Source organism: Falco punctatus (genome assembly GCF_963210335.1).
Source record: "Falco punctatus genome assembly, chromosome: 10".
NCBI lineage: Eukaryota > Metazoa > Chordata > Aves > Falconiformes > Falconidae > Falco > Falco punctatus.
Window position 1 is genome coordinate 35,144,784 of NC_137590.1, and position 27,980 is coordinate 35,172,763.

The following is a 27,980-nucleotide window of genomic DNA, read 5'->3' on the forward strand; positions in this document are numbered from 1 at the left end:
GCTGCAGCATATTCCCAGATATTTTTATGCACCTATGTTGAGTCTCAATAATGTGTTGCTAACTGCTTATGTGAGACTATTCCTTGTATTTCAGAAAGAAATAATCAACTGATTTGTAATTTTCTTTATAAACTAGAAAATGTTCACACTAAATAGGAACAAATTGTATTAGCTAGGCAGGTCTGCTTGTATTGTGAAGATAGCTCTGGAAGTAATTTGAAGGCAGACTATTTGTTCCTAGGAGCACCATTGTGATCTTTTGTTCCTTTACCTAAAAGTAGGTTAAGCTGCTTTCATGTGTTTGACCTTGAAGAATCCGAATCATGAAAGCCTATGCTGCGTACCTAACAGTTAACACTGATGCTTTAGATGGAGTGTGCACAATTGCTTTTCTATGAGCACATCACATCTCCAAAGGATTAGGGGTCATCACTGTCTCAACACCTACCTGTCAACTGACCCCCACCTCCCAAGGTTAAGGACATGCTTTACTACCGGTGTTTGTCACCTCCGAAAGACGTCACTCGACAAGGCCTGTCGGGGATGACTCGCGTTACAACACCGCCACTCTGTGGGCTAAAGAGCTCATGGGCTGCTCCGGTTCTTTCCTGGCAGAGATAAGTGAAGCAAGAGCCTGTCCATGCTTACCCATTTATCAGGAATAACTCCGCTCTGCTATTCAAAAGTAAATTAACAGATCCCAAAAACAGTATTCTGTGCAATAAAAATACAAGATTGCCAAGGTGCTAAGTTCACCTAATTCTTCCCCTTGAAGGTCTGTTCAAAGCACCTGTTCACTCCAAAAAAATATTAATAGGGAAAACCCCTGGGGCACTGGATACCCAAGACATTCAGCTTTAGAACAAGTGATAAACAAATTGACTTAATCTCAAAACGAAGACACTGGTCCCATAACTTACAAGCATCATGAGACAAAATCTTAACGTAATGATGCACTTCTACTTTCACAAAACAACGGCTACTCCACATGCAGGCTTCAGCTTGCTGCCAAGACTAGCCTTACTCAGAATGCTTGTCTTCAGGAGGCAAGCCCAACACAAGGTGTTTTGCAAGTTAAACACCCTAACCATTTCTAGGGGACTGGCAATAAGGGGGGGGGGAACGAAAACAAACAAAAAACAATCAAAACCAAAAAAACCCAAACTCGTCTTGAAGAGGAAGAAAATCTGCAGTTTGTAACTTCTGCTTCTATTCATGTTTTTCTGCCAAACATCATTTTTAGTTAGGATAATCCTGAAGTCTTGTTCACAGATGGCCAAATATGATCAAACTTTACTGACTCAGAGCAAAGCAGGCAGCTACCATTCTGTTCCAGGAGAATAAACTTCTCCGTCTCTGAAGTTATTGAAAATACTTCCCACTCCTGTCTATCGGTAACAGACACAATATGTAGGGGAAGGACAGAAGCACCACTGAAGTAACACTCAGGTACTGAAGGCTAGAGCAACTACGCAGCAGTACCTCCTCTAGTACAAACAGCTCTTATCACGCAAAATGGGACAAGCAATACTCTTTCGAATCAGCTTTACTCCTGGCAAAGAGTAAAATTTTACTATGCCACAAGTAAATTCATCCTGGAGCTAATAAAAAAAAAAAAAGTACGTGTTGTGCATTGTTCATGTCTGTCATTTGCAATACAGCACTTTGATGCTACTGTTCTTAAATTATCTTTAGCAAGTCTTAAAATTACAATAATACAGTCTGTCTTTCATGTCAGTTAACCAATAGGAAGAGCATCGATTTTACTGAAATACAGTAAGCACAGGTAGACAAACTGACCGCTGCGCCCAGCCTCTGACTGGCAGTTACTAATTGCCTAAATCACCTTATTAGCCATCTTAAGACATTGCAATAGGTTCAGAGCTCAGTAGAGAGATCAACTCTTAGGAACTGCCTGACAAATTACATAATTATGAGCAAGAGCGTATAGCTTAAGGAATATTCATTCCAGCACAAATTGTGGAGCCCCTGACAAGGCTACAAAGACTCTGCAGTTTCAATTCTTTGTTCTCAAGTGTTCATTTTATAGGGAAAAGGTAAGACTCCATTAACAGCACACTCAGTTCCAGAAGTAACTATTACATGCCATCAATCAGTAACACTCGCCCTAAACAGAATAACCTGAAGTAGCCATTTCAGAAAGATGAAAGTCTTCCATAATGAAGTCTGTATCCTGTGGAGCCTTCTTTTAAACTTACTTTTCCCCCAGACATTTTAGGCAATAGAGAGCTGGTAGGCATACTGTGCTTTAGGGAATGGATGCCTGAATTTCCTGAGGGAACTAACACAAAAAGTTTGGTATCACTGCACTGAATCATTCATTTCACCACATGCTCTGCCTTTTCTTCCTGAAGCACCTTGACTCTATCCATGGTGTTAAGCCAGCCAAGCGGATTTTGTTCAAGGAAAACAGATTAGAATATGTCAGGAAACAGCTTAACATGGATAAGCTTTTTAAGTTTAGCAGCTACAATAAATGCAGACTCACTGAAACCTCATAGTGGAGCTACCAATAGGTAGATCAGCTACTCCAGCGTTCAGAATACATTGTGCTTGCAAGAACTGGAAGCCAGTTGCTCCCTAGATTTGCTTCAGGTTGGAGATTTGTGTTTAGTACCTCTAAAAGATCTCCATATAAAGGTTTGGAAGGTTTCCTAATCAACTCAAATCTGGTAGTCTTGAAAGTATCCCATACTTCCATGCTTCACCCAGTAACCCAAACCAATCAATGTTACAAAGGCCAGTGTTAACATCTGAGTAAGCAGGCAGTTGAGGTATTCTCTTCACCCTTGTACAACAGTAACGTCTTACAGAACTCAAGTATGAAAGGCTAATGTGGTCTGCCAGGTCTACTATGAAGATTACTATGTAATTTTCAGCTCATGTGGAGTGGAGTAGACTCTTCTACTTCATTCTAAGATAACTGGAACAATCTTTAGTTGTCCTAGAATGAAGTGTCTCTATTTATAATGACAAATTAGAAACACGCTTTAAAAGAGCAGATTTTTAGGAACTGCATCCTAGAGACTTATACTCACGTTTGCTTTTGATTTCCCAGCTGACTCCAAACTTCAACTACAAAACCATCAAAATCTTCATTCTAAATAAAGGGAGTTGAAACAAAATACACTTAATTACCATGCTTACTCATTATGCTTGTATCAGAGATGATAATACAGTATCAAAAGCACACAATTACTGTAGTTTTTCTTGTATTATTACAGGTTGAACATACTTTGTATTCTTATACCAGCTTTTGTCTTTAATGCAGCATTGCATGAAATAGAGAAGCACAAATTATTTAATAGACATGTAAAAGTTTAAAATCTCTGTTATTTATCCATGACTTCTACTGCTACAGGATAAAACAATATCAGATCAGAAAAATTCAGCCACTGATGAGAGATGGTTGTTAAGCAAATCAGTTGACACACATTTACATGTATATTGGGAAAAAAAATCCTCATGAGCTCTTGAGTCTAAAGACACAAATGCTAACTTGGCATAGGTATGGTTCCAAACATCTCTCACGATTAATCTCACTTGTGACAATTTATGTTTAGCATGATCAGGATACTGCTGTACTTGTGTACTCTTTCCTTAAGAGGCCAGCTGTTACTGAGGACCCAACATTGATGTAAAACAAATTTTAAGAAACTATTCAGTTTACCTCTACACCCATCTTCCTCTAGAGGACCTTAAGATTTCTTTACACTGTGCAGCAAGTGAGAAAACTTATTCTGACAGTAATTAAGCAGGCTGCCATGCATCAACCACTAAAGCTGAATGTCTTTCGGGTGCAACTTCTCTAGTCCTACACATGTATAGCCATTAGCTAAGGGGCTGCCCAGAAAACCTTAGCCAACAGTGATCATTCCCTATGGTAAATCCTCTTCTCTCTCCACCCTCTTAACATTTTAAGAAAACTGGTTCATCAGACCTGAGCAAAACTGTACAGTAACAGACATTCCGTGAGTTAGTCTCGGTATTGTGTGGCGTGTTTAGCTCCAGCACACTGAGCCTGAACATACTCCTGTAACACAGCAAACAGCACTCACTGCGCCTGTGACCCTTTTCCTCTCTATCAAACAATGCCACTAACCAGTTTAGCCCCTGCTTAATAGATTCATTATTTTAATAGAAGCATGAAAAGAAAGCAGTCTGCTCACTATGCAACCTCCATGTGAAGTTTATCAGGTACCCACTACTGCCTCAGTCACATTCAGCCTGTCAGCTGTTTGGAACAGGTTTTATCAATCACAATTTATAGCAGGCAAAAGTCACCAGTGCAGCTGCCAACAATAACTTAATAAGGTGATGTTGATCAGACTTATGTAGCATGACTTTAGACTGCACTCAAGCATTGCTACTTTGTATTTACGGGATTTGAACACGTGCTAGGACACACTATTAAGAATCCTGGTTAATTATTGTTTTGAGCAGAATTTTGTAGAACATAAAACTACTGAAAATGAGAAAACACCCATTACAAAAGGAATCAAATATCAAACTATTTCATAATCATTAGAAAAAAGTTTTTTACCTTGGCTAGTAGAACCATGCTCTTGGAAAGCTCCTCTATCTCATCCTCACTGCCAAACACACTCTCAAAGTCCTGGTAAGTCCAGCCATCAAACAAAATTCGAGGCACTATCAAGCAAAGTTGTCAAACAGTACTGAAAATCAAGAATTTATTATCTACACCAGAATACTTGTGCAGAAACAGAATACAGCAGACACAAGCAGAGATGAACATATTCCATGGCTAAGATCATTGCTCTTTGACCAACTTCAGCAGCACAGATAAATTGACATTGTAGAACATTCTTCTTCATTTTATGCTTAGTTAAAGGTCAACACCGATGCAAGTTTTAAGAAAAGACACCTTCACTCAATTGAACCATCTTAATTGAACTACCACTTAGGGCCCCAAGTAAAGTCTTAAAAAGAACACCAACAGGAGAAAGCAATCTTTCTGTAAATTGTGCATCTTTTCTACCACAAGAGGAGGATAGAATAGTTCACCTCAAACTCTGATTTACTCTTTGGTACACAGCCCTATATTACATCACTCTTCTACTCGTCTCAAGACCCTATGACGAACTTTGGAAGACACAGGCACTTGAGCTCGTGTGATTTCATGAATGGACAATAGTTAGAAAAACTACTGTTGGAACAGCTGATAATCACGCACACTGGAAAACCAACAACTCATACAGAGCTATGTCTAAGCCCTTTCTAACTACCAAGGGTGTAGAAGAGTGTTAGAAGAATTGAGAGATTTCAAAGGCTTTATCATCTGGCAGCTGAAATAAATATCCGAGCACTCAATTTTTCTAATGCATTCCAGGTTTCATACTCCCTTCTGAATCAGGAAGGGTTTCACAGTTCCACAGAATTCTTGCTATAGACAAATGTTAGCAGTTTTACCTCTACAGCAGTGTTCGTCATTTTGCCTAAAGACACACACCATGGCACAACCCTTGAGTTCCCAGCTTCAAGGGGAGAAGAGCCAATGGAAGACTTTTCAACCGTCATGCAAGAAAGTCTGATTGACTTATATGTGGATTATTATTTTTTTCCTTTTTAACGAAGCAGAACCCCTGAGCAACAAGCTTGAAGATGCTCCCCCCCAGGTAAGCCCTTAGTGTTATACACAAAGCACCCCTCCAGAGAGGGCCCTGTGACCCAGGGTTTAACCAGGGACAAGACACTGAGGCAAAACATTAGGGCACCAACCATTAGGATGAACACTTCAGTTATTTAACTACAGTTCACTGGTTTTATTTTTCTTCTCAGAACTCTTCCTGTATGCAACTACGCTAAGGTAACCTTCCTTTCTCCCATATACACCTGGAACAAAGCCTTCTTTTGGTCTGCTAGTAGTTAAAGATGATAAAAACCAAACAAACATAAAACAGGGGCTCACCTATTCTGATGGTTTTGGAAGTTTTTCTGACATCTTTCATCCAGCCTGTCAAACAGTATGATGTAAGAGAACAACTGTTAAAATTAAGTGATGTTGACAATGACAACTTATTTTTAACCATTCTTGAAGTAATGGAGCATAGTTTCATTATATATCTTCCTGCCATAGACTACTAGTTCACAACCACAACAGATGAAACATCCTGTGATCCACAGAGTTTGAAGCTATTCACCTCCACCACAGCATAATCAACATCTACTACAACCTTACAATAGTCCCTACCCAGCCCCTCCCTACTGCTTACAGTTCTGCCCTATCATAGAAACTATCTTACTACCTACTTAGAATACTTCTGTAGTCACCAAACATCACCTGGGAAGAATTTTCTTTAATTTTTTTTTTTTAAAGATGGTACTTTCAAGTGTCCCATCTACTCTTGGCAGTCATTGCGCTAGAATAAGTTTTGTTAGTAAGCGCCAACACAGTAAGAATTACAGCTGTTTCAAATGAGATCCATGTTCAATCAAGTTGAAAACTATTAAGTACTTAGTTATTTGAGAACATACTAGCTAAAATCTGAACTTGCTGCCAGTTTCTTGACAGTGAAGGAAAAAATTCTTTTCAGATGAAATTTGTTTTCCATTCCCAAAACAAATTCACCCCAAGGTTTTTTTGCAAAAGGAAAAAAAAAAACCCAAACCTACGATAGGTATACAACTGCACAGTGCAAACACTAAAGACTGTTTCTGCCTGTACAGATTCTTTGTTCCTTCCTTTTTTTCAAGAGGGGATGTGTAGACAGCCTGGTGGAAAAGCCGATCTTTCTACTTGCTCTTTGGACAAATAAACTATGTTCACATGTGGAAGCAGGTGGGGACAGAAAGAAGTTCACTGTGAAGATTCACCATAAGGCAGAGCCAGGAAAACCCACATGCATATATCACCAAAGCTACATAGTCTGCAACAAGACCAGTAATCTTACTTTCAACGCATATTCAAAGAAAAAGAAAATAATACCTTTATCAGCATCATGGAGCCCAGTGAACTGGAACCTTTCCTTCCCTCTCCTTTTCACTTGTAACCAGACTGGTGAGATTAGCGTAAATTTGTTTCCAAATATTTTAGCAATGTCATAGCCATGGCTGTTCCACTTGAAAAGAAAGAAGAAGAAAAAAAAAGTGAGAGGCTCAAAAGCAAAAAATATACTTTTGACCAATACAAGTTCTTTAGCACAAATGTTATCATTTGCTAGATCCCCACTTGTTAGTTCAAGGAAACATCCTGAGACATTATTTTTATTTAAATAAGAAAGTACCTGGAAACTGTGATCGCTACATGAAAGGTAATCTTCAAATCATGTAAGCTCAGGTGAACTACAGGAATTTACACACAGATTCTAACACAGTACTGAATTTTCAGGCTCTGCATTTATGTTCAAGACAACTTGTGAAACAAGTAAAAAGCATCCTCTAAACAAAAGGAATAAGCATTTATTATTCAAGAAAGGATGTTATGAATAACAGTAAGACTGGAGAACAAAAGAGATTAGTTTGACAGCAGCATAAACTTTTACTGCTTATTTAGAAGGTTCAGGTTGGTAGCTGCATGGTATGAGGACACTTGGTAACTCTCCTGTTCAGACTTTACTACAACTTCGGATTGCTCATCAAGGACAAGATCATACTACCATCTCTGTTTTATGTGAGAAGAAACCAATATGACCTAGATAGATATCCTATAAGAGATGGATGGGAGAACAAGAGTTTGAGACCACCTGAATCCCAAGCCAGTTCTCAAATAATCCTCTGGCTATTTGACCAGAAATTCCTATTATTATAGAATGCTTTTAAAACAGGGATGCAAGATTTCAGATTAGCACAGTCTGCTGCATATTCATTCTAAGCACCAATTGTATTCATTGTATTAACTTACAGGTGTAATATATCCCAGAACATCTCCCAAGAAATGTCTTTCCTTCATCTTCTTGGAGCAGTAACTTTTGTGTTCCAGTATTATATCCTTTGCCTTTGGATCCACAACTACTAGCCCCCGGTCCTGCACATTTTTATCAGAATGCAGCGTCTGGGGGGAGAAGACAGTTTTTAGAACCAGCTATATGAAGCAGCCACTTTCAGTAGCAACATACTTCAAAAAGAGAAAAAAAGTCACAGCATTAAACTCTGAGCACTCCTTTTAAATGATGCAGAACAGTTTGATTTAAAACTGGAAAGTGCTCAGAAATGATTTGTCATCATCAGTAAATTTACTGAGTTTGCAAGGCAAAAAGCATACAAACAAAACAAAGCAAACCAAGGCGTGGTAAGACTAAAGAACATCATTCACCACAGCTGACGGTGCACTGCTCTCTATTCAATGCTTTCAGGCACCTTGCCTCCAAAATGATAAAAAAGGGGTTAGGAGTTCTTAATCAAGAATTTGAAGATGACCTTGACATTAGATATATTTCAAATTGAGTATGCTGCCTTGTGATTACTGAAGGCCAAAGTTCTGAACACCTGTCTTGAAGGAAGATCTGCTTTGACTAAAACAGCACAAACAGTTTTAGCAGGCAAGAGTGAGAAGGCCTTATAAAGTGCACATGGTGAGTAGGTAGAAACCATCTATTGATCCAGGATAAGGACTTTAGGGATAAGACCTGTCTTAAGACTTTGCATTACCCTCACTAACTGCAGACTAGATTTTCTTGCTAGTAGACACTGAGCAAGCAAGCACTACAAACAATGAGATGTATCTGCATAATGAAGAAGTAACGATACTTGTAATTTAAGGGAGAGGATTTTAACATGTCTACTTTTTTACCTAATGAGCTTAGCAATGATAAGTATATATACTCAGTATATGCACTAGTAAATATACTTCCTCTCCATGCATACCCTTTCTCTTGCACTGCTGTGCCTTCTTGCAGTTTTGAAAGAAAACAGGAAGCAAACAAGAACACACTCAGCAAGTTAAGAGAGAATTCAGCGTGTTGGCTCCATTTGCTCAGATTCCTACAGAACTCCGAATCATTTCTGCCTGCAAAGGAACTCCAGGTTAGAAAGCTCTTCAAACTCTTCTATGAGGATAGAGGCTTCCCATTGGCAAGGCTGAGTACACCTCTCCTTCCACCAGTAAATGACCTAGTGCTCTTGGCCCAAACTACTGCTCCCCACCCCTCTCTCCAAAGGGATGGAAACACATCTCCTTTAGCTATGCAAGAGGGGACAAAAACTTCCTGCTTCTGCAGCTTGCATGGGGGATTAAAGCTCCAGAAGTCTACACGATATTGGTTCAAGGACTGAATCATTTGTGAAACTCACAAAAGCTAAAGACGAGCAAATTCAGGTAGTCTTATTGTGAACATAAGCTTCAACACAAACGCATGGTTACTTTTAACACGGTTTTGACAGAATGAGAGTCCATTTACCAAAGTTCAATTAATTCACTGCACATGTCAGAAAAGATGAGCATTTCAGCTATTTCTCTTACCTTTTCTTCCAGCTTTTTTGCAGCACTTTTCTTTGTATCTGTTTTTGACAGGGTACCTTCAGCTAGCCAGCAAATCACAGTAAGAGAAAGTGAAGTATAGAGAAGCTTCATGATGTTTTTCCCCATGTCAGCTTTCTCCTGCCCTGAAAACATAAGGGTTCAGATCTCTGAACGGAAGAATATAGCAGTTTCTTGCCTAAGAAAAGTCAAGCAATTGTCTTATCTTCTGCCCTCTAGAATCAGACTTACTAAGGCAGTACTATTTTAACAGTGCTTTTGGTCTTCTAACACTTCTTGGATCCAGATGGCAGGGTAAAAGCTGAATTGCTATACCATTTGAAATTCACTATTAATAATAGTTAAGGTATCGTGCTTCTACTTTGACTTCAAGGTCACTGGTAACCCTTTTGTTTTCCATATCCTAAAAAATAGGACAAAGCAGGTTGCTCTTGATAGCATCTTGTCTGGGCTGTCTAGCCTGGCAGGATCTATAAACTGCTGCAGAGAGGAACAATTGAGAGCCTGAAGAGTCAATGCAAGTCTTAACTATTTGGACAGGATATCAATTCTTCCAGAAGCTGGTATATATTGATTTGGAAGTGTTTAATTTCACTTTCAGAAACAATTAGCAACAGCATCCACTTCCCTGAAGAGAAGTTAACGTTTAACAGCTTAAGAACAGAAGTTTTAAAAATATCACTGAACTCTAATTAGATATCAGAATGTGCTCATTTCCTTGACATGATCATATCCATCTGGCAATTAGTGTTAAGTCAACATTCACTCCTAGATCTATAGGAAGCACTGACCCTGTGACAAAACGGTTTCTGCCAGTGACAATCCAGTATTGACTCTTGGTTGCAACCTTACTTTAATAATTTTTTCCTTAACATTGGTTTAGTGAAAATTAAGTAGACAGCATCACTTTACTACATGAAGATGAATTGGTCAGACTTTAAATGCTCTTTACGGAAATCATAAGCATGAATTTGGCAAGCTTTACATAACTAGATCCCCATAAAATTTTTCTTCTGCAAACCTTCCTTCATCTTTCTTTTAATTCTCCTCTAACTAAACTGAGTAGAAATATACAAGCTTGGCACTCTTGTTTATTTCCTGTGTCACTGCAAAATGTGACCAAAATCGAAGACTGACTCATTATGTCCTTGTTCAACTGGTACTACGGACAACCTAAGGTTTAAAACATCTTTTGACGAACTGATCTGAAGCCCAGGTTTCTCTCAAACCCAGATCACAAATGTTGTTTAGACTCATAGAATCATTTATATTTGAAAGGACCTTTAAGATCATCAGGGCCAACCCATGACTAACAAGCCCACCACTAAACCATTCCACTAAGCACCACATCTACACAGCTTTTAAACACCTCCAGGGATGGTGAGTCCACCACCTCTCTGGGCAGCCTGTTCCAATGCTTGACCATCCCTTCAGTGAAGAAGTTTTCTTTAATATCCAGTCTAAACCTCCCCTGGCACAACTTGAGGCCATCTCCTCTTGTCCTGTCACTTCTTATCTGGGAAAAGAGATGAACACCCACCTCACTGCAACCTCCTTTCAGTAGATGCAGACAGCTGAGGTCTCCCCTCAGCCTCCTTTTCTGCAGAATACACAAGCTCTGTTCCCTCAGCCGCTCCTCATAAGACTGGGCTTACTATTAAACACTGAGGCAAGGGAGGCATTCAGTGCCTTCAGCCTTTTCCTCAGCCTCTGTCACTGTGTTTCCCCCCTGCATCCAATAAAGGATGGAGATATCCTTAGCCCACCTTTGGGTTTGATGTATTTATAGAAACATTTTTATTGTCTTGTACTGTACTGCAGTAGCCAGATTTAAGTTCTAGCTGGGCTTTGGCCCTGCTAATTTTCCCCCTGCATAACCTCACAACATCCTTGCAGTCCTCCTGCATTACCTGCCCCTCCTTCCAAAGGTCATAAACATTTTTTTTCCCCGAGTTCCAGCCAAAGCTCTCTGTTCATCCAGGCCAGCCTTCTTCCCCACTAGCTCGCCTTTCGGCACATGGGGACGGCCCACTCCTGTGCCTTTAAGATTCACTTTTTGAGGGATGTCCAACCTTCCTGGACCCCTTGGCCCTTCAGGACTGTCTCCCAAGGGACTCTGTCGACCAGGCTCCTATATAGGCCAGTCTGTCCTCTGGAAGCCCAAGGTTTAACCTGAACCTCCACATGAAGTAACATACGTTTAGTCAGCTGTTTCAGATGGATGTTTTTATTAAAAAGAGAAAAGCTGGCATAGATTTAGGCTGTTAAAAAGAAGTAATCAAAGAAACTCAGTAGTCTTGGAGGCTGGCACAGTAACTGTGGAGAACAGGGTTAATATTTATACTTTACTTCTAAAGAAGAAACCAGATTCTAAATTACGGCTGCAGAAGCCTACTACAATTTGTAAAGGAAGCCCAGGAAGCATGCTGCTGATGTGCTTTAAAAAAACAAAAGCTAGATTCAGTAAAAATAGTGAAAATAAACCCATTTCTAACCTGTGTAAACATTACTCTTTCCCCTTGTAAGGCACTCTACTTTGACCGTTAGAATTGCCGTCCATACTCATCTGCTCTCGAGATGCCAACCCTTTCCAGAGACTTGCCCTGAGCGACCATCTGCAGCCTGCGAGCAGGCCGGGCCGGGCCATGCCAGGCCAGCAGGGTCCCGCAGGGCGAGCCCCCGCCGCGGCCTGCCGCCCCGCTGTAGCCCCTGTCCCCCCCGCAGCCGCTGTGCCACCCTCCCTGCCACCCGCCCACCGCAGCTGCGGCGCAGGCCGAGGCCCCCCGCGCCGGCGGAGCGCACCTTACCGCCCGCCTCCAGCCCGGCCCTGGGCCGCCCGCGCCGCTCGGGAAGGGGAGGCGGCCGGCCCCGCCCCGCGGCTGCCGGGCAGCGCCGAGGCGGCGGGCAGGAGCGGGCTGCGCCAACATGGCGGCGGGGCAGCTCCGCAGCGGCCGCGGCCGGGCGCCTGCTCGGCGGGGGGCGAGGCGCGGGGGCAGGGGCGCCGCCGGGGCCTGCAGGAAGCAAACGATGCACGCGGGATAACCGTACATTCCCTTGAAGGGCCTCTCGGTGTGTGTGTTCAGGCCGCAGCCAAGAGTGTAGGTCAAGCAGGGAGCCTGGGCTATAGTATGTGCGCTGCCCTGGGGACAAAATGACAGGACAGCGGCAAGCAATATTGTTAACCCCCCCCGTGTGCAGAAAGGAGAGGTCACGTAGCCATTAACAGGCTTTAAAATGAAATTTTATGTTTGAAACTGAGATTTTTATTATCTTCGCTTTTGACCTTACAGTTTGTGGTTTTAGGTGCAACATGGCTGTGCTACTATTTTTACCGCAGCGGGAGCTTTGGGTTTTGCCCATGTTTTTGCCCGTGTTCTTTCATGGGCAGCTTGCAGGCACTATATGCTGTATCAAAAGACTTGATAAAACCAGATGTGTTGTGTGGGGCAAGCCTGACACACCCTGGCAGCGTGCTTCCCAACAGAAGCCTTTCAGTGTCCTGCTTTCTGTGCTGGTCACAGCTTGCTGAGACTTCCCAGAAGCTGATCTGGAAAGTTACCTTATTTTCTCCTGATCTGGCCTCCTCTTTCATTCCCTCTTGTGCAATGAAGATCTTCGTGAACATTCTTTAGCACTGAAAAGAAAAATAGAAATGCTGTTCCTCTGAATGGAAATCTTGACAGTGAAATGGATGTATGGCCCCTCTGGGCAAGCGCTAAGAGTGTATACACTTTGTGCACTTAATCACCCAGATTTAAATTCTAGCAAGGACTTCAGAAAGGAAACTGGTAGAAAGGTTCACTAGTATATTTGGACCCACACACTTACAGGAAAGAGCAGGAAAAAGGAATGTCTCATTCCACTTTTTTAGTATCACCAAGACACCTCTGAATCCTTCAGCTTTCGCTCAAGAAGTGGTGATTTTTTTAAATCTCATAGGACTGCTTGATAGGCGTGTTTGAAATACAGTACATTTTCATATATAAGCTACCCCAAATTTAAAAGGTACATGACTACAGTGCCTAAAGTAATTTACAACCAATGTGGTACCAGATTTTCTGTTGTTTCCTAACATGCTGTTCATCTCTCACAAACTTTAAATGCTTCCAGGTTACACTTCTAAATAGGAATGACAGAAATAAGGCATGAACAAAGGTGTGAAAAATCAGTTTTGTTTCCAGTGTCTCTGTAATTGAAGCTATAATTTTTTGTGTTGCATTCCCATCATATTCTCCTGTTGACTCTCTTGTAGCCTTAGTGGGACTGATCCAAGGGTTTGCTGCAAGTAGCTGACAGGGTGCATGCTGCCACTGAGGAAGGAGACCTGCAGCTACCTGTAAGGGAATCACAGCTCTTACTTCTGACATGTAAGGATGCACACAGATTGTTAGCATATCTGCAAAGTACTGGGCAATCCCCACCATTGGCTGGCATTCCACTAAGCAAGACGAAAAGATAAGGGGATCTTTATGCTTCTACATTTTCAACGTTCCCCAATGAGATAGGATTCTGTATCTGTTCTTGGAATCGTGAATGTGTCTTGTTTAACTCCCATTGCCCACCCCATTAACTGCTTACCAGATTCAGTAACTGAACTTGGCACTATGAATTCCTTTCTTTGGGCCAGGTACTTGAAGACTGGGTGCGACAACAGTGGGCATCTCAGCACCTAAATTTCCCCTATGCAATTTATTGTAACTCATTAAATCTCACTTCGCTTTCCCTGGAATTGTATCTCATGCTTCTTAACTTTTTTTTTTTCCTAGAAATGAAAAGGCCCCAAGCTTCAAAGGTATTTCACATAAAATACTGACCAGTTTTCTGTTTGTTTTTTCCTCATAATCTAGCAGTTACTGATTTTTATTATTTTTACTGACAATAAGTCTTTTGCTTTAATTCTATGCATTTGTGTCCATGTCAAAGAGGCATAATTGTTTAAAAATGAGGTACAGTTGCCTGTAATAGACCATATCGGTTTTATTTCTGTTTTTTCAGTCTGTACACTATTATTCCTTTAAAAAAGCAGTACCTGAGTAAGATAGGACACCTGGGGGAGAGTAAAAGTGTGCTGCTTTGCTGGCAAGTAAATGTGCATACTCAGAAAATAAAAATGGTGTGGTAGCAAGAAATGAGTGGCAGCCTGTCATTAAGGAGAAAGAAGGTTAAGAGAAACAGCAGAAGGACCTCAGAGAGTAAATGGAAAAAAAAAAAAACCCACCAAAAAAACCCACCCCAAAACCAACACAAACTCCTCCTATGAACTAGAAGGAATTATACAGAGTTTATTGCAACTCACAAAGCCACCAGCTGGCTGACATTGCCAGCATGCAGGTGGCAAAGGAGATCTTGTTTGTACAACCTTTGTTAACCCTTATTTTATCTCATCTACTTTCTTAGAGTTTATTTTAAAGCTTAGGTATTCTATTCTACATTGTAATATAAACCTGTTGTTTTGAATGTAAACCCCTTCTGGTCATTGAGGAGCTCACAGCAAAGAAAAGATCTAGTCAGAAGGGAGATCCACCCCAAATTTCTGGAAGTTTAGGGTTTTATGATAGTGCTATTATCCTAACTTTGTGTTTCTTAATCTTGAAAGCAGCCATCTGATACTCTCACATGGCAGAAGGCGTTGCTGATAAACCTGTGCTCTCTGTTAATGGATAGTGAATGTTAGATGACAGGTAGAGAAACACAATGGGGTGTACATGTGGAGGAGACGCTGATTCTGTTTTCTCCTTAGCTCTTTTTGCTTAGCTCTTTTTGCTTCCAGTAATGGTTAGAATGACCACGAGGAGCAGAAGAAAGCGATAAATGATGGGTTGCAGAACAAATCTGACAGAACAGTAACAAAGGGAAAGGAACAATTACCTTTTTATAGTTCCCACAAATCCATTCAGTTTAATGGTAATAGTTCTATGAAGGTCAGTGTAATTATTCAAGTCTTTGTACCAAAGTACGACAAAATTCTGCAAATTATTAAAGCAACTATGACATGGGAAAGAAGGGACAGACAATCGTGGATTTGTTGGCAAACAAATGTGCTGCAGAATATTTTGTATAGTAGGAAAGCATTTGGGACTATTTCCCCTTTACTGCTGATCTTACAGTAATTAGCAATCACTTTACAAATCTCAGAATCTTCGGATGGATGGACCTAATGAAGTCTGCTCTTTCACAGACTGGTGTTTTATAGATTTTAAGCTCAAACCAGAACATTTTCCAGATTTATTAACTCAGTGCATTTGTAAAGGGCTGTGCCTGGCATGAACTCTGTGCTGTATAGTAACAGCTGAGCTCACATTACAATGTTTCTTTCAGCCAGGGTGCATCTAGATACCATTACAGTCTCTCTTTCATCCAGCTAACTATTTACGTAAAATTTGTATCTTCTCCCTACCAAACTGCCTGAAATGGGCTAATAAATTCTAAATTAGGAGGCAGTAAAGGCAGGTATATACCTACACATTCACCATAATTGACATAAGCCTTTGTGGAGGCAAAAAGAAGACAGGGAGCAAGGATGAATATAGTAAAGCCTCAAAAAAACTCAGTCAAAGGAGGATGACATAAAATAACTGGGGTATGTGTACTGCAAACTGAGCCACTTCCAATGAAATATTTAGCAGTATAGTTACAAAACTAGAGAGTGCCACATGGGTTAACTACTTGAATATTTACCCCAGTTCTCAAGCAGAATTTGCAGCCCATGCTTAGCTTTATATTACCACAGCTATTCTGTTAGCAGTATTTAAGCCACCACTTCAAAGGTAGTGTGTACCTGCATGACTTGCAGTTGCAGTATTGACTGGAATACCGCCAGACAGGACTGAAAGACTTAGCCTTTAGGTGTCACTGTGCTCATGAAAGTAGAAATAAGCTCAACATTTCGGCTAGCTCAAAAAAGGTATTTTTTTTCTGAAACAGAAACTCCTACTCAGTGACATCATAGGTTTTCAGCTTCAAAGGTAGATGGAAATTATTGTTAAGCATCAAAATCTGTCTGCAAAGCTATGAAAAGGGAGAATTTTCTTCATGTAAGCCTACAGACGCGGAGAATTTGAGCTGAATATAAGACTAGTTGTGTGTGACTGCCTGTCGTTGCACTTGGTGTACAAAATGGATCCAGGAAGAAACAGATGCATGACCACCCCACACTGTCATCTTGTCTTTCTAATAGATACTTACACAACTAAAAAGCACTCATGTAACAGTATATGCTGAAAACATGCAGAACATATTTGAGAGGTGACCTAACTGAGGCATATGGCCATTATCAGAAAGAGTTCTTTATCTATGAGAGAAAAATGTAATATTAACTTCAAGGCACTGGAGCTTGATAAATTTAAGTAAGATACAAGCTCTAAATGAGTAGAATTAACCATGGGAACAAACTGCCCAGGAGAACAGTAAATTTGATGGCATCAAATCAAGACTAAGTGCCTTTCTGGAAGATAGGCTGTAGCTAAAAGCTAGATACTGGGGTAAGTTTGGGGGTGGGGGGAGGTGGGGGTGGGGGTGGGAAAACTACCAACAACAAAACCAAACAGGTGAAATGAAATGACTTCAAGTATACAGGAAAACAGATGAAGTGACTGATTGATCTCCATTACCCCAAACCCCATCTTTCTACAAGTCATTATGATCCACTAAGTATACCAATCGCTTGTGTTATGACTGAAACTGTCAACATACTTTTAGTTAGGCAGACAGTTAGTTAGTTTAGTTAGGCCAGTTTTGACACCATTTCAGCTGATGAGATTAAATGCTCTGCGCAGTCCTACGTCTTTGGCATGTTTAAGGCAGTTTAACCTTGAAATGTTTTCAGTCTCAGGAGTGGATATGGCATGGGACTGTGTTGCTCTGCAGATCTGCAGCCTGCATGAGAAACACATAGCCCTGGGTTTGCACACACGTGAGGCGCCACATGTAATGCAGAGCAACTGCCTCACCCAGCGGAGGACAGGCTCACAAGGGGCATGAGACAAAGGGTGGCTCTGTGTATAGTGGCTCTTGGGCTTGCAAATGTTCAGACTGACTATGCAGGGTATGTGAAGTAGATCCCGTGGCCTGTTTTGGGGCCCCTTTTGAACTGGAGGACTGAGGCATGGGCTCCATCAGTCCGCCCTGGGGAAAGCATGATCTTATGTACCTGTACCATCGAATCTGTACCCCGCTCTCCACATTTTAGAAATAAGATCCTAGAGTAGATTAGAAATAAAATCCTACTCAAAGCTTACTGATCTTGTCTCCTGATCTGCCGTCCATCGTCTCCTTCTCCCTCAGAAGGTACATCCTTTGAGGCACCTGCAAAGATTGATGTTTCTCCTTCGTAAGTCATAAAACTTCTCGATCATTAGCGTTCAGGGAGAGTAGGAGATCGGGCCGTTCCTGAGCAGGGAGCACGCAGTGGGTTCACCGCGGATCCAGCGCCTGAAGCCGCCCTGCCAGCCCCTCACGGGGAAGGGCCGCCCGCCGGCAGCCCCTCACGTCGGCCTGGGCCCGTTTGCCCTGGCGGCGGTGCCTGCTAATGGCGTCCCAGCAGCGGCACCACCGACCTGGGGGCCCAAGCTGCCACCCCCCCGGAGCGGAGGATGGCCCGGGCTCCTGCGGCACCGCAGGGCAGCCGGGGGCGAGGCCGCGGCCCTTGCCCGCCCCAGCGACGGAGGGGAGGCCCGGCGCGGGCCGCGGCGCTCCCGCCTCCGCGCGGCAGGTGGCGCCAGAGCCGCGCGCGCGCGGCCGCCCGCGGGGGCGCGGAGCCGCCCCGGCGCCTGCGCGCTGCAGAGGCGGCGGCGGTGGCAGCGGCCTGAAGAGCCCCGCGGGGAGAGCGGGCGGCGGTGGGGGTAGTTGCGGTGCTTTGGTGTGTGGCTGGGCGGATTGCGCGCCACCATGCCTGCCGTGTCGAAGGGCGATGGGATGCGGGGTCTGGCGGTCTTCATCTCCGATATCCGGAACTGTGAGTGGCGGCTGAGGCGCGGTGGGGCTGCGGCCTGGGCCTGGCTGCCCGTTGCCCCGCGGGTTCGGGGGCTTTTTTTCTCTCCATCCCCTCCCTAGCGCTCTCTTCTCCCTGTCCCTGCAGCGGGCTGCTCGGAGCGCTCCCGCCTCACGAAATGGCGACGCGCCCTGGGGGGCGGCGGGGGGGCGGGCGAGCGAGCGGGGGGGCAGCTTAACGTTTTTTTGCTGTGGGTTTGGGTTGATTTGTGCGGTTTGGGGGGTTGGTCGGGGTATTTGCAGCTCCCCCTTTCCCCCCGCCCCCGCTGCGGAGGGGCGCTGGGTGTGGTGGCCGAGCGGGGGTGCTGGGGGCTGCTGCCCGCCATCGTCCTTGTTTATGAGGCGCTGAAGCGGGTGTCCGGGCGCGGGTGGGTTTGTGGTGGGCCAGGGGGGATCGTCTCTGGTCCCCTTCCAAATCTGTAAGCTTCTTTCTGTGCCAGACGTCACTGATGGAAAGCAGGCCTCTGTAAGGGTGCCTGCGAGCGGGGCCTTCCCTGCGGATGGCTAGGCTGTGCTTACACTGGCTTGAAAATCCTGCTCTGACAGAATTCAACTCTTGGGATCTGTGCGATTAAAAATGGGATGGGGAGGGGTGCGAGTGGGTGCTCACCTGGGGGGAGAGCAGGTAGCACGTCTGTGCAGCACAGGGGGGAGGGGTACAAATTGCTGCTGCTGGGGGGGCGGGGAAGATGTGTGTCTGGGGGCACACTTCAGTGCTCAGTTTTCCTTTTTGACTGAAAACTGCATGTGATAGTAGTTTAATATTAATCTGAGTTAGAAATCTAAGTATGATGTGGCAGGAATTGCCTGGGGAAGGGCTAAGGTCACTGTGGTTGGTGTGATGAAACAGCTCTATTTTGTCCACCTGCGTGTACCTCTCTGGATTACTTGAGGCTACTTTAAAAGCAATGGCAGTAAGGTTTCCTCTCTGAGGTAGAAGTGGATTTTTTTTTTTTTTTTTTTTTTTTGCAAATCATGATGACCTAACTAGGCTTATGTTGGGATAACCACACCAGCTTGGAAAAATCTTCACATTGATGACTTCTAATACAAAGAGCTGATGAGAAAATTGTATTGATAAAATGAGACTGTTTAAAAACACAAACTAAATTCAGGTGATTTGGACTTCTAACTATGTAAAAAGGGTCTTCATATGTAAAATTAAAGGTGGTTTAGCATCCTTACAGCAGAAGCTGTCTTTTTTTTTTTTCCACAAGAGTTGCAGGTCCTTAGGTTTCTTGAGACTTCACTCGTGTATGTGTAGGAGAAGGCTTACAAGATGTGTTTTGTATTGATTGGTTCAAGGTTACATCAATGCTTTTGTGCTTTGTGTGGTTGATCCAGCTGTGTACTGAAAATTTTCCAGTGTCCTGGTATTCTATGCAAAATGCACATGTAACGTAGCTTCACCTGCTGTCGTAACATTTAAGATGTGCTGTTGTATCTACCCACTATTTTTTTAATGATTGTTCTCATTCACTTAGCTATAAGTAATATGGTTTTATTCTTCATTGTCGTAAGTCTTGCAGTTGGTTAACACATCTGTCCACTCTTGTTTTCAGTGGAATTTAGTAGAAGGGAATACAAGAGAAACATTCAAGCTCGTAGGTTCCAAACCTGTGTGTAGAGAGGTGGAATAACAAGAGTTAAGGTAGTAGGATAGAACAAATTAACTGATTTCTCCACAAGCTTGCCAGTGTGTAGGCAGCGTGGGAAGTCTGATGGAACAACCACCTCTCTGTCCAGACTGGACAACAAACCTCTCAGCTCTCAGGGTTTGCAAGAGTAACAAAGATGTAACTTGCTTGTGAAACAAATATTAACACTTTCACTGTTTAGAAAAATACTGGTGTTTCTCAAATGTTTTGTCCCTGTCCACGCAGGTATCTGGGAGCTATAATTACTTTTGTATTTCTCTCATCTTCAGTATGAACTACATCTTCCAAATAGCTCCGAAAGAGCAGATAGCTCCCATTAGTAGGTGACCTGTGTAGGTTCCAAATACTTGCCTAATGGCATTTGAATCTTTTTTTCCTTTAAGTGAGCTCTGAATGTTGCCAGCTAACCGTGGGCTGGTGTGTGCTGACTAAGATTCCCAAAAATACTTCAGAGCACTCTCTAGAGAATTCTGTGTTTTGCAGGCACTGGTGTTGGCTTAAATTCCATCTTTCACTCTTCAGATCAGGGAGCTAGATATTTGTCAAGAACAAAAAGTAACAGTTCTTTAGGTTAACAGAATTTCTTGACTTGCAAATCTTAAGAAAATGTTCTTGTTCTGAGATGGGAGGGAAGCTAGGCACCAAGTGCAGCTCAACCTCCGTTTCTAGCTTTAAAGTTGGAGTAAATATCTGGCAGTTACACTGATGTACAAATTGCCTGCTGGCATTCTGAATTTCAGTCTTAATTTTGGTTGTTGGACTCGTTTATCCCTTTGTAATACTACCATAAGGCCTGACACTTCTAGTTTGCCTAGAGGTCTTCCAGATTATGAATACTGTTGAAACATGGTGTATGGTGTTTCTTCTGAAAGACTTTGCACAGATAAGGAATCTGTGTTACAGGTGTTGAAGAATGAAAATGCAGTTGTGTGCAAACTGTGCCTAGGTGGATGCACAGCATGTAATTTCAAAGTAATAACCTAAACTTTAAGGGGATACTTACGTAAATTTAGACTATCTACCTTTGGAAATGCCTAATCTTTTTACATCAAGTCTCATTTCTTGGGTGGTTGTACCTACAACATCTGCAGCACTAAATAATGCATCCTTCTCGTACAAGTTCATTATATTACTGATTTGGGATTGATGCTTGTCTTGCCTATCTGTTTTTACCAGTCCATTGCAGTCTTAAAGTCTTATTGATAGCAATTTTCATTGCTTACAATTCTAATTGATTATGAGTGAATGGATGAACAGCTCACATTGCCAGTCTGTCTTAAATAGTTAAAAGGATGCTTGTCAATTGTCAGGCATATTTTCGGCACTTGGGTTATCTATTTAACTTGATCTGTGTGTTAAATGCTTCTATGCCACATATGACTTTGAATGTAAGAATTACTTTCTAGCCAACTTTCAAAAGTTCACTTAAAATATGACAATATCTCAAAAGGCTCCAAAGCTTTTCATAAAAAAAGTCAACATGCTGCTTGTAGTGTGTTCTTGATGCTTTGACTTTGCTGTAGTTGCTGTGAAACTAATATTTTAGAGTAACTTTTTCAAAGCAAAATGTTCTTTATTCATACAAGTATCAAGTCAATTTTCAAAATCCAATGGTATAAGAAAATTAGTTATCCTGCAGCTCCTGATAGCTCTGCAGAACTTTGTTTCAGGGCAGCTTCTTGTTGTAGGCTCTGTATTTTGCATATAGAGGTCCTAGTGCAGATGGTGGGGGCAGGGAGGGTTTTAAAGAAAATAGCCTTTTTAAATGCCTGACAACTTGCCAGTAGAGATATGGACTTTTCTAGAAACTTTCTCAGTTGGATTGTTTATAACATAAAAGGCTATTTGCTCTGCTATTTCGTTTAGCTTATCTTTTGTGGACACCAGAGAAGAGACAAGAAAACTACAAATTGAAAGCTGAAGTACTTGGTTAAGATAGCCTAGTTAATTAGCACTTAAGGTGACCTGCTGAGAAAATAGTAAGGTGTGACTATACTGTGGAATAATTGGTGGTGGTGAAGCTGGAAAGCTCTGAATCTTGTGGCTTGGTGAAGTGCCACTCAGGAGTTCAGGTCAGGAAGAGTCCTTGTCACTGCTTGAAGTGCCTCGTGAACTAAGCCCCAACAAGATTCTGCATATGTTATAAGCATATGGACTCCTGCAAGAAGTACTTATTCTTAAATAGTATGTTAAATTGTTTTTTGTGTATGTGCTGCAGAGCTGCTGAAGTGATTTGGCTTATGCAAGATGGTGCTTTATAAGCTCTCCAGCTGTCTTGGCTGACAGATGTATCATCAGGGATCTGTTTTCATTTTTTTGAGAATAGCTTTATGCTTATCTGGTGATGAAGTATTTCAAAGTCATTTGTCACTCAACCAATTCTGTTGCAACAACAGTATTATCTGCTATTCAGCCTGAAAACTAGGTGAGCTTGCTTTTCTCCTTCTTTTGGAGGTGGTGGTGTAGAAATAGTTTCTATTACAGTATTAAGTATACTACTGGTCACCCCCTCCACTGTAAAATCGGGAAGTTGTTTACCCGTGGGCTGATGAAATATGTCAGCACAGAGGCAAAAGCTGCTTTTGCCATAGGCGCTTAGAGGACAAGACAGTTCTTTGTTTACTTGCTACTTTAGGTAACTGTCTTACCTTTTCAGTGTCACCTTAAAAGTTGGATAGAGGGAGGAAGATTTCCTTTAGGTTGATCTCCAAATGTTTCTGTATATGTTCTGTTCCAAGATACTGTTCCTTTTTCCACAGGCTATATTTTTTCCTTACATAAAACCAAACAGATGTATTAAATAAAGGTCTGTCTCTTCTCCTAGAACTTACCGCATTAATTTTTCCTTGTACTGGACACAGAGAGTGTCCAGAGGCTGAAGCCTTTTGAATTCTGACTTCAGTAGCTTTGCTTCACTGCATTGGGACCGGTGCATCAGCTTACGGATAAGCAAGTGGGGATTAAAAAAAGGCTGGTTCATGAAATTGATCTTATGATGATCACCCGTTTGACTGTATGGTAGATAATGGAGTGCGTTACCTGTGTATGTGGGAGGGGCATGTGTATGAATTAAATGACCACATGGGTATGTATAGGGTTATTTTTTTCTCTGTGAGAACAGGCACACAGTAAAACAAACTTCACATAGGGTGAGTTGGGCATAAACAGTTTGTTCTAGTACTATATGTCAGTAACGTGGCTTTCAGAGTGTAAGCTAAACTTACTACGTTGCTCCTCTGAGGTGTAGGTTCTTATTGGCATTGGATATAGTTTTGAAGTAGGACTTGAGTTATTTCTGTAGACAACTAATGACTTTTATTTGTATTGTTAGGCTACTTATCTCTTCAAAGAAACTTGAAGGCAAAGAATCCTGATTTGCTTTCCTATTTCTATTGCAAGGCTATGGCCACTCATCTAATATGGGCAGTTTCTGGCCTGAAAAAGCCCTAAGAGTCTGCTGCTTAGAGCTATAATAAGTACTAAGTCTTGCATCACTTGCTACTATTTGCAGGAGAGAGATTTAAGGAAAACACAATTAGCATGAGATTAATCTGAGGAGGATGTGTAAAATGAAGCTACTGTTCTACCATGACTTCTGTCTTGACTTTCTTAAGGTCATTTCATGGAACTCTGAGGGGCTGGGTTTTTGGAGGTTTTGGTGGTGAGGTTTTTTTATTATTTGTTTGGGGTTTTTTACACTTAGTGAATTTGTGCATGTTTGGCTGAGGAGAGTAGGTGAAGATGATAATTAATAGATGAGAGATAGTAAAGAGCTAGAGTCTTCCATATGACATCAACCTCTCCATTAGAGATATTGGAAGACATAACATCTGCTGAATTGGAAATCCTGTGGATAAAGGCTGCCCATCAGGACTGGTAAGAGGAAGTTAAGGGCTGTTGCAGAGACTATTACATACTTGCATCAGTTAACAAGCTCATACAGGATTTTTTTAAGGCCCCTGAAATAGTAGTTTTGAAGTTATAGTTAAACTAGGAGAGTTTGGTTAAGTCTCAAAACTGTTCTTCTATTATCTGAACGTGAGCTAATGTTGAAGAGAATCCACAGTGCCTTGTACTAAACTGGTGTTAATACAACCTTACGCTATACTGCTCAAGGAAATGACTACTTTAATGCTGCTCGGTCAAGGAAGGAGGAAGAGCTGCTTTATGAAGTAGCCTAACCTTGCACTTCTGGTTTTGCATATCTTTTTAGCGTAAAGCTTCTCCTTTGGTAGGAGTTGATGTTGTTTTGTCAACTAAACTGCCAAATGGATGTTTTATATGGCATAAAGTCACTTGGATATGAGTTTCCACCAAGCTTTTCAGTTAATTTGGGGAAAGCTAGACCCTATTACCTAGTTACTCCTCAAACTCTGTTTGAGCTGTAGTGTTTTTCTTAATTTGTGGCGCCTAGTTAGAAAAAAGCATCCATGGTAGGCACCTAAAATTACTACTCTTGTATTTTATTATGTAATATAATTTTTATATGTAATTACTGCAATTAGAGTATCTGAATTGTGATAGGATTTGGAAGCTGTTGTGTGCTCTTTTACATTTATTTCCCTTCTCTTATAAGGACAGTTATTGGATTACTAGATTACGTTAAAGCCTGCGTCTCCCTGCTGTTTCATGGGAAGTGTTACAGAGGCAAATTTCTAGCAGCGTACTGCAGGAAGAAGTGAGTTCTGTTCACTTAATGTGCAGAATATTAGAACATGAACTCTACAGAGTTCTTAAATGTGATCAGTAGGTCACTGATTTCTTTGTAGTAATGCATACCTAATCACAACAAGATGTCCCAAGGCACAACAATGTTCAACTGCCTTTGTGGCATTCATGATCTTCAACATGACACAGGTGTTTCTTTCCTCTGATCAAAAACATCTTGCAAAAGGACAGCATGCACTTATGGTTTTGTACATAAAAGGATGTTGATACATCATTAGCAGAAGGCTTCTTGTTCTTCAGCCTTCAACCGGTCAGTTTCAGAACAAAACTGAAGCCACGCTAACACCTTGTGAAGGTATAGCATTTCATAGTAGTCTCTTTGGATTAGTTGCGCAGTGAGTTTGTAGGCAATAGCACCAGCATCCTCCTTCAGACATGCTCAGGTGGACCTGGAACTTGCATCTCTATTGTAGTGCTCTAGATGGTTCAGCCAAATAAAGGAATTCTCACAAACTCACATAATGTGAGGGCGGGCATACACCAAACAAACCACCGTAATGTGTTGTTCTGTACCCTGCCTCCTTTTTTGTCCTTCTTCCCTGCTGTGCTAAATAATAACCAGCTGAGACATTAGGGAGGGGTAGAGGGTGGATCTGGTGTTTTACTTCATGAATTCAATGATCTGCACAGCACATAGCTAGTCTGTACTCCAGAGCTGTAACATGAATATCTGACCAGCTGGCAGGTAAAAGTAGTGGCTTAATTTGCTGATATGAGATATGAAAACTGTTTCACAAAAGCAAGAACAGATGCACTGATCACTTCTACGTGAATATTTTCCTATAAGTATTTGCACTTTTTTTACGGTAGAAGTGCTAGTGTTTGTTTTGATTCAAGCCTCCTCTTTCAACTAGTTTTTCTCTGTCCCCTGACAGTAGGGTTTAAGAATGCAGTGTAGTCTTAGTGTCATGCTTGTAAGCAGTTCTAGCAATAGGAAAGGCAAGTGGGTAATTTGATTGCTTTATATCAACTAAAGTGTGTGTGGATGGTGAATGTGGTGAACTTGGTCTCTACTTGGTCACGTGTTCTTCTGTTGGCATCATCACTTGTAGTAAAGCTGATATCGTACACTTTGGATATTAAATAAACCAATTTGGTTTTGTCTGTTTGGCTCCCTAACTGACCTGCAGTGGTACAAGGTAGTAACAGGAACGTATATGCCAGGAGTAGAGCAGTGCTAAGAAACAATCTGGAGTTGTCTGTTAAGAAGTATAGCCTTGAATCAAACTGATTATGAAACTATATCAACATACTTTACTGAAGGGAAGCTAGTAGGTGGGACAGACATCACAGTCAAACTGCTAACTCAGCAATCAGCTTAGATGCTCCTGATATAGAGACTAACAAAAACATAACAAAATGGAAAAATTCTTATGTTTGGAAAACAATGATTCACAGCTTTCGAGGTAAACATCTAAAACATCTTTAAAACTGAGAATTTATCTTTTGTGTAAGAACAGTGTTCTTCCCAAGCAGATATTCTTAGCCACTATAGAATTCAGGGGAGAAGCTGCTCCTCTCAGCCTTGGCAGTATTTGGCAGCTCTCCTGAACAGAAAACTAAGTTGTCCTGTCTTCAGGGCCTGTTTGATAATTGAATGTGGACAGACAGGCATGTTCTGTTAGACAAATGGTAGTGCCACAGATAGTAACAGACACTACTACTAGCCTTCAAGAAGCATGACAGAATGCTGGCGGGCTTTTTCTTATGCTAGTAGTCCCTTACCCAACATAGTTTATAGTTCTTCATGCTAATAATGGCACATGTATAATCATAGGATGGTCAGATGGCCATGGGGCAAGTAAGGCTGAGGTAACACAGTGTTACAGTTCTGACCTGTGCTATGCACGTTGTGGGATGTTGTGGCTGGATATCTGTTTGCTCAGGTACTCTTCTTGGAGAAGACTAACAGCAGTCAAATTCAAAAAAAGTGAATTATTGGGTGGGCTCAATTACACTGGCTGCTGGTCGTAAGCAAATTGGAGCCAGATGAGTATGGGAAACACCTAAACTTCTGTGAAGCAATTATATTTTTTTGCTTTAAATGTTGCCAATGCACCTGTCTCTTGAGCTTGCCTGCAGAAATCTGCTCTGCTCTGCATTTGTGTAGGCACTTGTGTAGAAGAGTGCTTGCTTCTCTGTTCATTTGGGAAATAGATGTGTAGACTTATTACTAAACAAGTATCTTAAATGTTCTCTTCAAATGAACAGAATCAATAGATCCCTTTCCTGTAACTTGTGTCATACCATTCTTCTGTAGACTGTAATGCAAAACTCCACACTGAGATACGGAGGTGTTATTCAGGTAGTACTCAAGCTGTGGCTGTAGCCTGGATTACTAGGAGAGTTAAGAATAATAATTGGTTCTCTGAAGAGCTGGGTGACTTTGGATGTTCCCTAGTCTGTCTTTGTTAAACAAGATGGTAATTAAAGATAATAGTGCACTGCAGACTAAATTTACCTTGCCTAATGAAGGCAGTAGGCAGGACAGTGGAGTCTGAAGTGTGGCAAATTGCCAGATAAGTAATCGCTCATAAGCACCTTGGAGGATGTTGTGGCTGGGTATCTGTTTGCTCGGGTACTAGTCTTGGAGAAGACTAACAGCAGTCACATACTAGGGCTCTTATTGGCAAAATAGCCAGCCAAAATTTACTGGCTTGCAGTAACCTCTATTAAAAACTTGTTATGGATATTTAATCATAATCTTGCTAAACTAGAAAAAGCCTGAATAAGTGAAAGTGAGGATGTGGTAGCTGAACTAATGTGGAACATAATCTTACTGTGCTCAGGCTTAAATACTGTCCTACCCATCTGTTTATATACATGACATAACTTTTTATTAAGCCTCTCAAAGTTGAATGGCTTGGCTGCAGCACATTTTGTTGGAATACAGCTCTGGTGATTTCTTGAAACCGGGAGCTGTGTAACAGCCTGGAAGTGAGGTGGAGCAGTTGCCTCTGTAAGCTTTGAAATGTAAGCCTCTAGTTCTGCAGCGCAGCACTTCTTTGACTGTCATCAGTAGTGCTCTTACCTTTTTAACCATCCTTAAGATTACTTAAGTGACTCTAGTGATGGTAAAACTCAATCGTATGTAGAATTTCTTCAGTAACTGTTATGATGGCTGAGTAATGTGATGTTTATCAAACAAA

At 41.8% G+C, this 27,980-nt stretch overlaps 2 protein-coding genes across 14 annotated transcripts in view; one reads left to right on the forward strand and one right to left on the reverse strand.

Moving 5' to 3' along the window:
• CHID1 (chitinase domain containing 1) overlaps positions 1-18,071 on the reverse strand; it is a 128,251-nt gene extending 110,180 nt beyond the window's left edge. For 2 of the 10 annotated variants that reach the window (XM_080405617.1, XM_080405616.1), the window contains exons 1-7: positions 12,265-12,957; positions 9,440-9,577; positions 7,883-8,032; positions 6,968-7,100; positions 5,951-5,995; positions 4,565-4,671; positions 3,060-3,121 (exon numbers count right to left, since the gene is read on the reverse strand). In XM_080405617.1, coding sequence (XP_080261743.1) covers positions 3,060-3,121; positions 4,565-4,671; positions 5,951-5,995; positions 6,968-7,100; positions 7,883-8,032; positions 9,440-9,577; positions 12,265-12,507 — 878 coding nt within the window. In that variant the 5' untranslated portion in view covers positions 12,508-12,957. Of the gene's footprint in view, positions 1-3,059; positions 3,122-4,564; positions 4,672-5,950; positions 5,996-6,967; positions 7,101-7,882; positions 8,033-9,439; positions 9,583-9,688; positions 9,861-11,952; positions 12,153-12,259; positions 12,958-13,016; positions 14,613-17,694 lie in introns of those variants that run through there. The other 8 variants (XM_080405621.1, XM_080405620.1, XM_080405614.1 and 5 more) reach the window with 8 other exon arrangements.
• Positions 18,072-18,218: 147 nt separating this feature from the next.
• AP2A2 (adaptor related protein complex 2 subunit alpha 2) overlaps positions 18,219-27,980 on the forward strand; it is a 46,192-nt gene continuing 36,430 nt past the window's right edge. For 2 of the 4 annotated variants that reach the window (XM_080405580.1, XM_080405581.1), the window contains exon 1: positions 18,219-18,410. In XM_080405580.1, coding sequence (XP_080261706.1) covers positions 18,344-18,410 — 67 coding nt within the window. In that variant the 5' untranslated portion in view covers positions 18,219-18,343. The remainder of the gene's footprint in view (positions 18,411-27,980) is intronic. The other 2 variants (XM_080405582.1, XM_080405583.1) reach the window with 1 other exon arrangement.